The 17,328-nt window shown below is 39.0% G+C and overlaps 1 protein-coding gene across 1 annotated transcript in view; it reads left to right on the plus strand.

Annotated features, from left to right (window-relative positions):
* Positions 1 to 17,328, plus strand: part of nsmfb (NMDA receptor synaptonuclear signaling and neuronal migration factor b) — a 58,891-nt gene that overhangs the window by 27,268 nt on the left and 14,295 nt on the right. Inside the window, exons 6-13 of the mRNA XM_006797548.3 lie at positions 3,882 to 3,934; positions 5,195 to 5,284; positions 5,838 to 5,965; positions 6,061 to 6,144; positions 9,368 to 9,401; positions 9,685 to 9,755; positions 10,629 to 10,708; positions 12,339 to 12,441. Coding sequence (XP_006797611.2) covers positions 3,882 to 3,934; positions 5,195 to 5,284; positions 5,838 to 5,965; positions 6,061 to 6,144; positions 9,368 to 9,401; positions 9,685 to 9,755; positions 10,629 to 10,708; positions 12,339 to 12,441 — 643 coding nt within the window. The remainder of the gene's footprint in view (positions 1 to 3,881; positions 3,935 to 5,194; positions 5,285 to 5,837; positions 5,966 to 6,060; positions 6,145 to 9,367; positions 9,402 to 9,684; positions 9,756 to 10,628; positions 10,709 to 12,338; positions 12,442 to 17,328) is intronic.

The following is a 17,328-nucleotide window of genomic DNA, read 5'->3' on the forward strand; positions in this document are numbered from 1 at the left end:
TTGTTAATACAATGGTTATTATGGCACATTGACTTCACTGGACATGACCTGAACTATGGTGCATGCATTCTGTGATAGCAGAACTTCATTGAGAAGTTTTTGGTATGACCACACAATTTTCATTTACCAGCTGTCCTAATTGCACAACTTGTAAGTTCATCCACTTCCTCACGATGAAATGAACATTTTTCTTTTGTTTTTCAACAAACTGGAAGACAACTACTCTCTATTGCACAGTCGCATTTACAAAGGAACATGATCAGACTTCTATGGCGTGACCTTAAAAAAACTCTGAAAAAAGTTCAGAGTTGCAAGAGAAGATGACCTTGATGTAAGGTCAGCCACGTAAAAATAAAATTAAAATATCTCCTAGTAATGATTAACATCTAATCATGCTTTCTGTATTAATGTTTCTGTTACTCTGATCGAGACCATCTGAATCTTGATAGGGTGATGTTTCACCATAGACTATGACTAACCAGCGCACAGTAAACCCAGCACTCAAGTGTTTTTCTTGTTACCATATTCTGCTCCGACTGTTTGCTGGTGAACATTCACTTTGTGTATTTTGACTCTCTGCATGAGGAACTCACCGTGCCTTCCAATCCCTACCTATGGGGCAATCACATGTCTCGTAAAAGCATTCTCCGGCGCACATGTGTGTGTGTGTGTGTGTGTGTGTGTGTCGTGAATCGTGGAGGCTGTGGGTGGCAGGTTTAATAAATGTTCCTCACTGAACACTGAAGTGTAAAAACGGGTCTGTCAATATACTGCTGCAGCTCTGCACTCTGTGGCTGGCAGTCAGAGCCAATGAATTGATCAATATTTGGCAACGGGCCTCACATCCACCAAGGCTGAGACATTCCATATGCTGTATGAGCTTGTGTGTGTGTGTGTGTGTGTGCGCGCGCGCGTGCATGTCACATAGAGTGCAATGCTTTTAATAGAAATGTACATCTCAGTTAGTTTCAAAAATTTAATTATTCATGGTTGAATGAGGATAATTTTGCAAAGTGTTTTGTAAGGTCACAGCAGGAAAGCGAAGGTTAGGGGCGATTTATTTGCAGAAATATGAATTCACACATACATATACTGGCAGGAATTTGACTTTATTATCTTGGTGTGCAGGTGGTAGATTTAAAAAGCTAGTTGTCACACAGTATGAAAATACAACTCTGACTGACGGATGGGTCCCCCTCTCCTCTGAGTCATCTCTCTATTTTAGGCGCTGCCTTCACCATTCCTGCAATCAACACTGACATGTCAGGGGTGTTTTTGGATTGCCTCCAACTGTGCTCTGGATTCAAATATCTTTAAATGGTGCATGTAGGGATGTGAGCTTTGCATTTCGCTTTTGCACGTTTCTTTTTGCTATTTAGCCATAATGAAACTAGAAAATTATGTTGGTAGTTGCTTTTGTTGCTATGTTACCCCTGCATCAGATTGATGACCTGTCCAGGGTGCACCCAGTGTTGTGCAGTGCCACCAAAAACAGATACTATATGGGGCAGACAACCTTTAATAGAGGTGGGGCTTATTATAAATAATTAGCTATAGGGTTGCGACCCATTCTCATCAGTTTCCTTGAACCTTATCACAGTACCATGTGCCTCAACTACATAGAGCAGAAGAGTCCACACACTGATTTACCCATTCATCCTATTTTTGATGTGATTTTTGCATAAAGCTAGATAGGTAACCTTAGCTACCCAACAGCAAGGAAGACAAAATAGACACATAAAACAAAATAGAATCTATGGCTTAACCTCTAGGAAGTAGAAACAAACCAATGCCACAAACAAAACCACAAAGTTATCTTTTAGCCTTAGCCTCTGTGTCCTTGTCTTGTCTCGTGTGTATTACTTTCCCTGGAACAGTCTCTCACTGTCGTTCTCTAAAACCTAAAAGAGAATTATGGATTTCATCAACTGGTCTCTGAATGCTATTGACACCCTTTCTCAACGAGAAGTCTGGGCTTGGGAGAGCCCGAGTGCCCTGGAGGGACTTTCCCTGCCGGATACACGATGGACGGGTGGCAGAACTGGAGGGTCATGTGCCTGGCGGGACTGTCGATCGAGGACGCTGAAGATATCTACCTATTCGGAACCATGATAGCAGGGTTCTTGGTGATTGGAGCTGGCTTGATTGATTGATAAAGGCCTTTAAACACTGAGCACATTGCAGAAAATTTAAAAGATTCACAATAATTAAGACATGTTTGAAAAATTTGTTCTCACAAAATGCACTACAAAAAAATTATATATATATATATATATATATATATATATATATATATATATATATATATATATATATATATATATATATATATATATATATATATATACACAAATACTGGTGGCCACCAATGCTCACCCTCAACCTGGTATAAATATGAAAAGTGACTTCCTTCTTGAGTTATGCCATTCATAAGATTTTCACAAAACTTGACCTCTAAGCTTGATCTTGAGGTGGAGGTGACTGTGATTTGAACTCCTCCAAGATTTTTAGTAGATGCACTTATGATGTCAATTTGAACCCTCTATGTCACATTGTTGGAGTCAAAAATGGAGTCAACATCAAGCGATTATGAGAATGTTGTAATGTTTCTAAACAAGTGAAGGAAGAAACAGAGATTCTGGGTTCATCCAGTTCTCACGAGAACAGAGCAGCAGGGAGAATTTCATGGAATCCGGAAAACTTTTGTACATATTTCAGGATGTCAGTGGGACAGTTTGATCCCGTCTGATTTTCATTGAATTTATCTCAATTTTTTATTTTTTTTCATAAAAAAGAAATTAGAACCTTTATGCTATACTTAGCATGCATGTGTTATGACTATAGGAGGAAGTCAGAGTAACCAGAGGGAATCCACATAAGCACGAAGAAGAATAGACATGAGTCTAAGCCCCAAGAAGCTCAGCTGCATATCTGCAGTGGATAAGACATGCAAAAACAATACAATCTATATTATACTATAATTATCAGTCAATTAAAAACAGACTTTTGCAAGTCTGCTTCATTTTAATAAAATAACTGTTCTTTACCATGTAACCAAAGAAAACTGTGATGATTTTTCTAAACTGTGAAAAATAAACAACAAACTGCAGACTTTATTTACTGTTTTGAGCTTTTGAGTTCGGACATCTGCCATGAACTGGAAGGGTTCACCTCAAACACCACAAAGGTAATTGTGATTATTAACCATGGTGAACTGATGAAGCTTTTGGACATTTGTATTTTTCAATGGTAGCTTGAAAGTTGGGGAGTGGCTATAGCTCAGGAGGTAGAGCAGGTCTCTACTAATTGGAAGGTTGGTGGTTTGATCCCTGGATGCAAGATACTGAACCCCAAGTAGATCTCTGATGCATCCATTGGAGTGTGAATGTTGGATAGAAAACACTGAAATAAGGGGAAAAGTGCTTGTGTGAACGAGACATGTTGTATAAAGCACTTTGTCTGCTCGGGTAGAGTAGAAAGGCCCTATATAAAGAGCCAATCCTTTTACATTATAAAATATACTGTTAAACCCTTGGTCCTCTATTCCCGATTAACATCCACTTTTTTGTTGTTGGGGATTTTTTTTAATGATTTTCTATTTGAGTGGCTAAAACAGGTGACAATTCTATGAAATGTGTCGATGTTAAGCACCCCACTTCCTAACCCTAGATGAATTTCAGTCCATATGCACAAAACACCCACTGGATATTTAGATGTGATCACTGGTAATTTATCAGTAGCCTGACCCTAATCAAGATGCCCCATCATCTTCTGCTCTGTTCTTCTCTATGTATGTTTTTAAGTTTGAAGCATTTTCTCTCTTATTTTTTTTTATATTCTTGATATGCTTCGTCTCCTTCTTTTTTTCTCTAAATTGATAGAAATTTTCGCAAGCACCTTCGGATGGTGGGCAGTCGCAGGATGAAGGCCCAGAGTGAGTCTTTGCATTTGTTTCTGTTGGCATGTGTGTGCATTGTCAAAACACTACCATGCATTCATGCTCTCGAGTGTGTACCATGACATCACAGTGGATGTTCATTTGATGTTTTTCATGCTTTATGCACGTAGCATCAGTAGTGTGGACGTGTGTATATATTTTGTTAGAGTATACTAAACATTATTCCTTAAACTCCTAATTGATGGTAATTTTATCGCTATGCAGTGTTTAGACGGTCTTTGTATTTGTTCATTATTGTGAGACGTGTGCCATTTGTATGATATTGATTGTGCACTATATTGAACTTAAAGGCAATTTCTGTTTAACAAGACAGAATCCCAGCTAGTTTATGTGTGGTGTTTGTTTAGCTGTGCAGTTCTGAGTATGTGCTATTTTTAAAATATCTGATATGTTTTTTTTTCTTTTTTAATGTGTAAAGTATTTCCTCTAAATATAGTCACATTGTTATTTGACATTAATGGAAAAAGAGTCCTTGGTTTGAACTCCCACCAGGCTAATCTCAAGACTCTGATGATGAGATTTTATACATTTTTATTACAAATGGTTTAAATATTTACAAAATACAAACATAAAACAAAACAAAATACAGCTGTAATGCTTTAATAATTTAAAGATACTTGTGTTTTGGGTATGTTCATAGAAAATCTGTGAAATCCATCCATTGACCAGACTTGGTTGATATGGGGTGATCAATAAATGCTAAAAAACAGTTAATAATCGTTTTGTATCTGATGAAAGTCAGTTGCACTGAAACAGCACGATTCAGTGAAATGGTGTTAAGTAAGAAAGTGTGTGGTGGAGGTTATGTTTCTTTTTAACCCTTTTCTACCTTCTACACACCTATCAGGTGTGCAGAGAGTCTGAACTACTTAAAAATTCTAATAAAAGAAATCAATATGTATTAAATTGTATATAACGATGTCTATAAATTAAAAGTGCATTACTGCAATTTCGTTTAAACAACTTTTTCAATTTTAATTACTTTTTTTATCTTCGAATCATTAGGACAACACAAAAACTGAAAAATGATCAACCATTTGCTAATACAATGTAAACTCTTACTGTTCTGTTAATATGAAGCAACATGACCTGATATCCAACAGGGACAATGGAATCAACTGATTCACAAGCTAGGTGAATAAGACAGAGCTCTTGATTACTGGGTTTGATTATCCTTTGGAGACTGTATATATGTGTGCATGTGAGTCACTCTCTGCCTCCCCCCAACTTCATCAGCCTTCGTCGATCGTCGAGCCAAGAGCTTCAGCCGCTCGTGGAGTGACCCCACCCCCGTCAAGCCTGAGTCACTGCATGAATCCAGAGACAGTGAGTCCATGCTCTCTTAGTTACTCACAAGCAAACACACGGTATACAATATATACCTTAGGCTTTTCTTAAACTTGGCTTCTTACACATCTATGTATAAACACCTACAGGTAAGCACACAGACAACTGCACTCAAGCATAATAAGGCTGCACACACATTAAAACCAGAACAAACACAGACTGACAGATGCCCTGTCACGCAAACATGCTGTCTCTTTTTATTTTATATTGCCATTTTTAAAGTATGCTTTATTCTGCCTACCACTACTCAACTGTTACCATCCATCCGCACAGCTCTACTCATCCTTCGGCCTGTCGTCCATCTGCCTGTTGTTTTGTGTTGTATCTGTCTGTATCTGGCTGGGCAGATAAGGAGCCTGTTATTGTGTCCTTTTGTGTCGTGTGCCGTTTGTTTTTAACTCCTCCATTTCTCCCCTCTGTGCTGGGAAAAGAAAATAACAGGTGCAGCGTTTTCAAATGGAGCACCCCGCTCTACTAATCTTGTTTGTGTATTATCCTTTCATCTCGCCCTTTGTTCCTATGTGTGAACCAGGTGGTGAGCTTCAGACCTCCTCAGGGACGCTGGATGAAGGGCTGGACGAGGATGCCGACTGGGAGGAGGAGAGGGAAATGGAAAGAGTGGCCTGTGATGGAGAAGACTTTATCCCCCCCAAAATCATGGTGAAGTTTCTGGCAATTAAATTAACATATAGATTAATGAAGTTTTAATATATGTGCAATCAAAGTCTATCTGCATGCTTTTCTTCTCTCCATAGCTGATATCTTCCAAGGTCCCAAAGGCTGAATATGTTCCCAACATAATTCGTAGGGACGACCCCTCCATCATCCCCATCCTTTATGTGAGTATCTGCTAGTGAGTTTCCACTACATATAGATTTTGATTGACTGGTAGATTTTTATTTGGTGTTGTTTCTTGATGAGATGCCACAGGAGCTGATGGATAAGTGACAAGATTCACTTTTTTGAGTCTGTCCCTGGCAGGTTGTTGGGGTTTTAAAGCAAGCTAGCCAACATAAATTTGGCTGAAATACAAATGGTTGGAGCCTTTAAAAAAGTGTTTTAACTTCTCTGTGCAATCTGTGCTGAGAGTGGTCTGTTTAGTAAAACCATCTCATCTTTTTTTTCTGTTAGTACCATTACATGAAGTCAGGTGACGACATTACTAGAATTCTGTGGGTACCTTGAAAATCTGTATTAAATTTCATACAAATCCATTTGTGACATTTTAGTCAATTTAGAAACTTTAATGACTTTTTTTTAAAAACTTCCAGTAGCTTCTAGTTTGCAAGTTAAAAGCAAAGATCAAATGGAAGCTCAGTAAATGATTCGTTCAGTCAAGTGCTCAGAGTTCATTTTTGTTCGAGTGTAGAAAAGCACCGTCAATCATCCACTTGAAGTGACATGTCTCCTCCGCAAAATACAGACTCATCACAGCCTGGCTTTGAGGTTCTGCTAAGTGGCACCATGTTGTTTGTCTGCTCAGATGAAAATATAAAGGCACTCCTTTGCTGTGTACCAGCTGGCATTTTCCAGTAAAGAGAATTATACGACGGAAAGTGCAGCGTTCTTTCAAGTACTGCCAAAATACAAAATTCTTCTTTTTTTTGGTCCTAAATGACAGTTCATTATAGAACCATGGTTTCCCGACCTTTCTAGCAACACTAAAGAGTCCATTTGGTTTTCTGTTTTCTGCTGAAACATCTCGGCGACTGCTGGTCAGGTTGCTGTGGAATTTTCCATGAAAATTTATGTTCCTATCAGGGTAAATTTCAATATGTTGGCTTTTCCTTTTTTACCAATATCAAGTCATTTTATTTTGTCCACTGTTCTGGTTTATTAACTTATTTATTACATTATCCATATGCCTCAAACAACTAGAGCTAATTAGCAAATATTCATATGCTACCACACTAAAATAGGACCATGAATGTTCCTGACTAAACCATTAGATTTGTTTTGTTTGTTTGTTTGTTAAAAATTCTATTAGAGAGAGATTAGTTGAGTTTTAATTTTAAGATAGGTACTGTGTTAAATATTGATATGAGTTAGCATTTAGCCTATCCTCAAACTACATGACAGTTAACTAAAAGAAATCAAGTAAGACAGTGAGACATGCATTGCTCTTGTGCTGCAGTGTCAACCTTACAAAAATATTTCCAGTTGTATCAAAATCTTTAGGAAATCGGCTCCTCAGCTGCCTTACTCTTTGACTTCAGGAAACCCTTTTCTGATTAGTTCATGGACTCAATAACTAGTTGTGGGTAATCATAAATACAACATTAAGTTTATCTTGTGAACTGTGGTTCACAGTTCGCTGACTATGCAGCGTATGTTCATTTGCTAGCAACTTTTGAATCACAAGTTATTCAGCAATGATTTTGTAGTTTCGCAGTCAAATCCACCTCATGGTCATCATATCTGGTTTCAACACATATAGTAGTTTTAAAACTTGTGTAGCGCAAATTAATGTGACCACTGATGTGATGTTAGTGTTAAATGTGTTAGCATTTAACACTAAGAATACAGAACATATCCAAACTAGCAAAGCAAAGAGGGAGACTGGGGATAAATGGACCATGTTCAGTACCACCATTGCTGAACTGGTGCACTGAGTTGCAGCTCCAAGCTGCTTGTCGCAGTGGTGGTCACCGCAGGTGAAGGGAGCTTTCATTCTGAAGAAGGAGTCCCTCGCTTTAAATTCCTAAGCTTTGTTAGCCTGTGCAACTTTGGAGCCAGCTGATAAGTACTGATAGGCCACGTGGCTTGGACAGCAAAAACTGCCGTGGGAGCTGCTTCAGGAGTATGGTGTGTCTGGCCTGTATCTGGTGCGTTGCTACAAGCCATTTAATCCTTATACAGCTGTTGCATAGCTTGGTCTGCTTAGCTGGCAATAAGTTGAATTCATTCCTGGTGGTGTTGGACTTCACCAGGGTTGTCCTGTGACTGTTCATTATTTTTATGGATAGAATTTCTACAGGTTGCCAAGTGGCGGAAGGCTTCCATTTGGATGGTCTCAAAATGTCAACGCTGCTCTTTAAAGATAATGAGGTTTGGTTGGCTTCATCAGGTGGTGGCCTCCAGCTCAGACTAGAGAATCTTGAGTGTAAAGCGACAGTAATGAGAATCAGCACCTCCAATTCTGAGGCCATGGCCCTTAGCCGGAAAAGGGTGGAGAGTCCACTCTGGGTCAGGTACGAGTTACTGACCCAAGTGGATGAGTTTAAGTATCTTGTGCCGGTCCATTGTAATGAAGAGAGAGCAAGGATAAAAGTGAAGCTCTGGGTTTACTAGTCGATCTACGTCCTTACCCTCATCTATGGTCACAACATTTGGGTGGTGACCGAAAGAATGAGATCACGGATACAAGTGATGGAAATGCGCTTTCTCCGAAGGGTGGCTAGCCTCTCCCTTAGATATAGGGTGAGGGGTTTGGCCAACCAGTAAGGGCTCAGAGTAGAGCCGTTACTCCTCCTCATCGAAATGAGCCAGTTGAGATGGTTCGGGGATCTTGGGTGGGTGCCTCTTGGGTGAGTGTTCTGGGCATGTCCCACCAGGAGTAGGCCCCGGGGCAGACCCAGGACACACTGGAGAGATTATATATCTCAGCTGGCCTGGGAACGCCTGGGTGTTCCCTCGGACAAGCTGGAGAAAGTGGCCTGGGAGAGGAAGGCCTGGTCTTCTCATCTTGGGCTCTTGCCCCTGCGACCCGGGTGGATAGATATTAGCAAAGATACAGCACAACTTAGCAGGTTCACAGCTAACTAATCAGAAACAAATCTCACTCAGTGGTTTGAAAAGATGGAAGAAGTTAGCCAAAAATATCATCATTAACTTATATTATTGTGTACTGTAAGTTTGATTGGTATTTTTATCATTAACAACCTATTATTCTCCAGGTTTACTGTTTGGTGGGGTCCTTACCTGAGGAACTTTAACTGAGGAATTAGGTGTAAAAGTGTATCATGTTGTTATCTGTTAGAGTCAGCACTCAGAAAAAAGCTTGTTGTTCTTTTAGATTCAGTTTTTGAATGAATAATTTTGTTGTTTCCATTTTATTTAAAGGACCATGAACATGCCACATTTGATGACATTCTGGGTGAGTGCAATACTTGTTTGTTTTTTTATTTTATTTTAGACCTCAAGTGAAAATTACTCTGCGTAAATGTGGACAGGATGAGGGTGGAATAAGTTTCATCTTGCTGGAGTGCACACATGACTCATTGTTTTTCCACTCCCCTGTGTGTGTGTGTGTGTGTGTGTGTGTGTGTGTGTGTGTGTGTGTGTGTGTGTGTGTGTCTGTCTCAAGGGACAGCCAATTTGTGTGTGTCACCATTATGGCTGAGTGGGAAAAGTGACACCTCTCTTTCTCTCTCACCCAGAGGAGATCGAGAAGAAGCTGACTGCCTACAGGAAAGGCTGTAAAATCTGGAACATGCTCATTTTCTGCCAGGTGAGCGAAAACGAAGACAGAGTATGAAAATATTTTGACATCATTGTGTCACATGTCCCTTTAAAATAGCATTCTATTAAGTCACAATAGTCCTCTAACCACTAATTACAAACTGACTGATAAGTGATATCCCTGAATGAAATTATTAGTGTGTGTATTCTCTTCATCACATCAATTAATAGTGGCTATATAGTACTGTGCCAAAGTCTTGAGCCATCCCTCATTTATATATATTTTGCATGAAGCATGAGAAGTAGGTGAAGTGATTTATTGAAACATGTACAAACATACATGAAAATACAGGCAACAACAGTTTATACAACTCTAATGAAAGTCAGTACTTGGTATGAGTGCCTTTTCTTCTTCTGTCCAGACAGGATTTTACTGCACATAATTAAGCCTTTTCAGATTTTTTTTTGGTATCAGAATTCCAACAAGATAACACTAGGTAATACTAGGAAGCTGAGGGATAGCACCACAGTCTGCCACTTGTCCATTTTTTTTAAGGACATTGAACACTATGGTGAGATATTCAATATTTTTATGTCTTTGTATTGTTGTTGCAACAGTACTATTTTATGTCAGTTGACCTGTGGTATCTTTGACATTTTTCAAAGATTTATCTAAAAAAAACCAAATGATTTGTTTTTGCAAAAAGGCTGCTAACTTTGAATAATCTTCAGAAAACCTGGAGAGCCTGTCTTCTAGAACAATTTAAAAAGCCTGTTTGCTTTGAAGCTAAGTATGAAGAAATGAGGAGCTGCTCAAGACATTTTCACAGTTTTGTGTATGCAATGGAATAACCCCATCAGTTTTCAAGTCTACAGCGTACGGTACAAAGTTGTCTATCATAACACAGACACCTTTCTGCAGGGAGGTCCGGGACATTTATACCTGCTGAAGAATAAAGTGGCAACCTTTGCCAAGGTGGAGAAAGAAGAAGATATGATCCAGTAAGTCTCGCCTAAGGGAAGGATATATGTTTTTTTGTAAAGTACGGGTGAAGAAACAAACAGTGAGTTTATGAAAAGAAATGGAAAAAAGAGACAGAATTCACTCCAGTGCATTAATATTAATTTTACATTCGTAGCAAAAGAGTAAATTTATAGGTTATAACTTAAAGGTCATAAGTCAAGCGTTTATTGTTCATCTTACACATAACATAACATAAAGATTAATTTTTTTTACATTTTGTACATGGTTTAATTTAAATGGGTTCTGCTCCTCTCATTGTGAATATAATTAATACAGCTGTGGAAATGTCCACAGCAAAACCAAGAGGAAAATTCTTCAAAGGATAATGTGGTTAAAGTCGCAACTGCCAAATTCAAATGAACACAAAAACAACAGAAGATTTGTGTCAGCTTAGATCAGTACAGTCTGATTCGCTAAGAGGGATGCTCACAGTCAAGACTGCAGTCCTTGCTGTGGTTTGAAAATATTCATTTCAAATGGCATTTGAAATTTGAACTTGAAAGAAAATAGTCTGATTTGCATCTGCTGTTACAAACTTAATCATTGCTTGGAGTATTGAACCATCAAGAGGCCTGGGACCAGAAAATATTGGAACAGACATCAATAAAAATAAAATATATAAAGTGCATTAGAGTTATTCCAGGCCACATGCAGTTTGCATTAATAGTGGTTTAATGAAACAAATTAACTTTTCGTTCTCACTTTTCTTTTTAATTTGCCCACACACCCACCAGTATGTTTTCATGTGTGAGCTGAGATTCTGCATGTAGTCCTGATCTCTGTTAGGCTTTGAAGGGTTTTTTTTGTTTTTGTTTTGTTTTTTTTGCAGTTACAAGATAACAAGGCAGGCAAATACGACTGAAACAGGAACAGGTTTTATCCTTAGATTGAGTATTTTAGCTATCTGTTATCTAACTTTTAAATATTTAAGACTATTATTTAAATATATGATGACTGTATTTCATGTAAACCCACTTTGAAAACCTTAACCTTAGGCAGACACCTCAACTTCTTGCTTCTTCGCTTTAGCAGGGTCCTTCAGCTTTGCAGTAATCTGTTTTAGATAGTATTATGCAAAAGCAAGTTTGAGTAGTCTTAATGTGCACCACGGTTGACTACTGTGGAGGTGACTGTCTTTTAAGGTATGGGGTCTGATAGGGTGCAATACATGCATTGTTGAGTGCACTTGTAGTTTTAAGCTTTTAGCTTAACCTTAAAACCACCCAAGTGGGTGGAATCCCAATTTGGTGACATTGTCATTAACATTGTACTACCAAAATACGGTACCTAAAGCACCATAATATTTGGTCTTTATAAGGGAAGTCTAGTTTGAGTCTGTGTTATGCTGAGAGCTGGTCAGCTTACTGATTACAGGTTTTTATTTCTAACACAGGTCTAGTCAGTGTTGCTCACTGTTGACAGACCATAACCATCAAATCTGCATTATAATAGAAAAAATCACACAGGCTATTGAAAGCAAAAAAAAAGAGTTACTTCTTAATCTGCAAGCTAATCTGTTTAAACACTGGCAATAAATAGTATTTTATTGTAACCTTAACCCTCACCTATGCTGATTGTCGTCACCTCTCACCTCTCCTGTGTGACCAGGTTCTGGCGGCGACTCAGCAGGCTGATGAGCAAGCTGAACCCAGAGCCCAACCTCATCCACATTATGGGCTGCTATGTGCTGGGAAGCGCTAATGGAGAAAAGGTAGCTGTCTTTGCTTGTATCCTCGAGAACAAGTAAGAACCCCATAGTCCGCTACTCAGTGCAAAAGTGGACCAAAACTGTCTGCATGCATATGCAGCATGCTTAGTTGATATCACAGATATGCACGCACACCCGCTCCCAGCCAGATACTGTCTATAGGCACATGCAGAGAAATTTTTTTTTTGTTTTCTTACTTCTTGATTTCACAGCTTCTCGCAATGTCTAATGAGGTCACTGCAGGAAAGTTTTTGCACATGAACAGCAAAATAATGAACAAGCAAATAGGAATTTTAGATGCAAAGGGATAAATTCCAACTTTACCACCATGCTACTACACAGCATAAGTGTGTGTGTGTGTGTGTGTGTGTGTGTGTGTGTGTGTGTGTGTGTGTGTGTGTGTGTGTGTGTGTGAGTGCTTGGTGGGGTAAAGAAAGCATACACAGCACTTTGGAATGACAGGAAAATAAAATCTTTTGACACCTACTTAATTACAGTGCACACACTACACTGATACACTTTTTTCACATCAGTACCTAAACATTGACCTGCCCAACCCTCCTATCCCCCACAGAGACAGGCAGGCATTTACCATATGTAGATACAATCGCATGGAGCTTATGCACATGAAACGTGCTCACACACTAAAATATTCAGCAAGCCCATCTCCACATGCCGATTACTGATTCCTGCATTTGCTTACTGCAGTATTCTTTTGCCCCATGGTAGTAAAAACTCATAAAGGCAATTGTTTCCTCACTTCACAAATATGAGCTGAAATGAACACTTTTGTTACCTTAAATGATCTTAAATGTAGTGTTCAAAAACTGTGTGAAACTGTGAAGGGAGTGGAACCAAGTAACTGCAGAAATTATAAAACTTATTATTGTGGCATATTATGGTGAAATTTATAAATAATTTCAAGTGCAAGTTTTGTACATATTGCAAAAACAACATGGACCTTTTTACTTAAGCTTCATCATAACTTAATTAAAAACTAAATGACAGCTTTATAACAATGACTCTGATGTTATTGCATATGACATTTGAAGGAGGTTACAGCTTCTCTATCTCTCCCCTGAGATATTTTGTATAGCATGCAGCTATTTTTCAACTCTTCAGTAAAATCATGAGTGACAAATAAGCCACTTGATTATGGTACTTCAACATTTCTTTTGTAAATCTGTTTCCAATTCACTGTGTCACACAGCCAAGAATTTGAAAACCATACAGCTTTTTAAAATTTAAATTCCTACTTGTATTATTCTTGTATTATTCTCTAACAACGAGAAACAACACTGAGAAGTATCTACTCCTTTGTGCAAGGAGGATAATGATGAGCACTGCAAGAGCTACAAAGTGACCTCCAGCATGCCACTGGTGTGAATGCCTCTGACCAAACAGTCAGAAACAGACTTTATGAGGGTGGTCTAAGGATCCAACATCCTTTAGTGAGTCCTGTGCTCACTGCCTGGCACCATGGAGCCCGTATGAAAGTGAGGAGGAGCCGGGAGAACGTTATGCCAGTAATGACATCATTCAGCATGACCAATATGGTAGTGGGTCAGTGACAGCCTGTAGAGGCATATCCACAGAGGGATGCACAGATCTCTGCAGGCAACAGCACCAACTGCTATTAGGTATCGGATCATACCTAATGGCAGGTAGGACCCATTGTCAGACCCTGCTGTAGTACAGTGGGTCCTGGGTTCCTCCTGGTACGTGACTGCCCGGCCTCATGTGGCAATAGTATGCAAGCAATTTCTGGAGGATGAAGGAATTAATTCCACTGACTGACCCCCATAGTCACCTGATATAAATCCAACAGAACACCTATGGAACATTTTGTTTCTGTCCATCCGATGCTGCCAGGTTGCACTTTAGATTGTCCATGAGCTCAATGATGCTCTTGTCTACATCTGGATGGAGATCCCTCAGGACACAAAACGGGGGTCCTACAAACTACCATTTTGAGTTGCTGCAGTGAAATGTAAGCAATTTTTCACTTTGATTTTTGGGGCGTCTTTGACTTCAGCACTATGTAGGTTGACCATTTTATTTTCTATCGAGCAATGTGGCATCCTTTCAACCCATTTAACACATTTCCCAGTCCATATCGGTGTTTCTATCCAGCATGATGTTTTCCCCTTTGAGATCTGATGTGTTTTCTAAGTTCCAACAGTGTCAACATTTTGAGCCTCAGAGTCTTGAATCATAAAGTGAAACCATCGTGAGAGGAGTTCTGTGAGCCTGCGAGCCATTAATCTCCATCCACTCTTGATTTATTTTATGGAAATCACAACAACATGTTAGCGCTAATTGGAAAGTAATGCATAATGCTTCAAAATGCAGCTTCTGGCATATTTATTGGAATCACTGTTTAATTGTGTGTTGGATGTGTACCTTCTAGAACACCCAGCAGCATACTATAACACTCCCTCTGACATTTGGCTTCTCATTCACGGTGATTCAGTTCAAAGACAAAGAGGGTGGACTTGGCGTGCGGTGGCAAGGAAGGGCTTATTCGCTGCATTTAACAATTTTCCCCCTGCTGCTGCCTGTGTGTGCTCCTACAGGCTCAGCTGGAGAGCCACTATTAATAGACTGACTGACGGAGCTGAGCTGAGAAGATGCTCCACCCCACTCATCAGTCCTTATAGCTCTACTATTCTGTTATCAGCCATCCTATTTAAGGGTTTCCAAAGCCAATCCGTAGAGATCGTATTAATTCTCCTCCTTCAGGAAGATTTTAAAGAGTTAGATTTTACCGGAAATTCTGCTTTCATGTTACTTAACAGCTTACAAACCATACACAATGTCAGACAAATTATGTCATCACTTTACAACAGCATACTTTAACTTAGAATTATAGAAAGAAAGCCAATCAGCTATGGCGAGTACATACATTGCAAGTGATAGGACAGCAAACAATAGTGTGCTAAAGAAGACATTATTTTTACTAATGGACGATCACAGTATGGATCGATCTGCATGTTTGACAGAGTTTGGCCTCCATGACACAATTATCCCATTAATCCAGGCCTGGGAGTAGTACTAAGAATATACTAGGATAGGTTTGTGTCTCCTCCCAGTCTCAAATTGGGGGGATCCTTCATGTGTAAAGCAAATGAGTTAACCACTAAACCAGGGTGCCACTACATAAGCAATAGTACATTAAATTGCTTTTTTTTTCACAACATAAGCCTGACCCACATAGTATTAAAGGGATCTTTTGATTTGATTTTATTTTTTTGGCTTATCAGTTCAAACTGACCTTACCAAGCATCAATATGAAATGGGTTTATGGTGATGACTGGTTGCCAAAACAGGCCTGACCCAGTGAGGTATAGACTCAACTGAAACACAACAAAAATTAGCTACATAAAAAAAAAAAAAAAGCCTGTTTTATATGTTTTCCAAAATAGGGTTAGAGTTAGGATTAATCCAACTCAATAAAAACAGGAGTTTTAGAATCATGAAATACTACGTAACTGCTGTTTTGTCACAAAACGTATGTTTTTAAAAATTTTAATTTTAAACAAACAAAAAAACACATATTTACATGTGGTAGACTGGTTCTTACATAACAAATTTCTTCAACATTCAACATACAGACTGAAGTAGCCAGGGCTTGACCCACCAGCCTTCCCATTAGTAGATGACCTGCTCTTTCTCCTGATCTACAGCTCCACCAATGAGAAAATGTCAAGCTCTGGATTTTGAAGATTGCCAAGTGTCAGATTTTGCTAAAATTTATTTTTATAACGAAACATTCTTTTGTAGAAGCATGCTAGGTTGACATATTAAGATATAATTTAGTGTTAAGTCCTACCTTGATTGTGTTTTTATTACCATCTGATGTTCTGAAACCATATGGTGTTTCTACATTTAAAATTTAGCTCTGGAGCTGATTTGCTCCATATAACTCATGGGCTCACTAAAATCACATCTATATATATTTTACAATTTCGATTTCCCTTCATGTCAACTAATTTATACATGATATTCATACAGTTTTTGTTTTGCGTGATCAGTATCTAATTTTCATTATGTTCATTAAAGATATCTTGTGTCACTGTCTTTTGTAGCAAATGGAACAATAATCCTGGCATGACTTAATATGGACAATCTTTCAGCTACACCCATTTTAATTTGGTTATCCACTCTTTACGTGTGGAGTAAGGTATGGAAGAGAAGAGGGGGTCTGGCTGTGTTTTAATTGATCGATGGTGTAATTCTGGGTGCTTAACTGTAAAAGGGAAGCAGGTAGGAAGTAAGCCCTCTGAAGTAAGGACAATGAGCTTCTAGCTGTTAGCATGAGGGCATATTATCTTATGGGAGTTTATACATGTTACCGTTATAACGGTGTATGTCCTCTCCTGTTATCCAAACTGTTACCAGCGGATTTCAAACACAGTATCCTCAGGCCCTTTTTCTGATCTCTGGGGATTTTAATTATCTCTCCCTGTCCTCCACTCTGCCCACCTTCACCCAATATGTAACCTGCCAAACCAGAGATAATAAAACACTAGACTTATTGTATGCCAACATCAGCTCATCACCTCTCCCTCCTCTGGGGCAATCACAACCTGATTCATCTCCAACCTGTGTATAAACGCCTTGTACACAGAGAATCAGCTGTGTTGCGCACAGTGAAGAGTCTGAGGAGACTGAAGCTCTGAGGTACTGCTTCAGTTCTACTGTGTGGGAAGAGCTCTGTGCTCATCACAGAGAGGATATTGACAGCATAACAGACTAAATCACACAGGGGCATAACACTGTGCCCCTCTTGAAGTTACAGTGTTTTTCCGATAACAAGCCCTGAATTAACCCTGAAATCAACGCTTTCCTTAAGCAGAAGAAGAGAGACTTTAGGTCAGGAAATAAGGA

The sequence above is a fragment of the Neolamprologus brichardi genome, chromosome 12 (genome assembly GCF_056152115.1).
Source record: "Neolamprologus brichardi isolate AB-2024 chromosome 12, ASM5615211v1, whole genome shotgun sequence".
NCBI lineage: Eukaryota > Metazoa > Chordata > Actinopteri > Cichliformes > Cichlidae > Neolamprologus > Neolamprologus brichardi.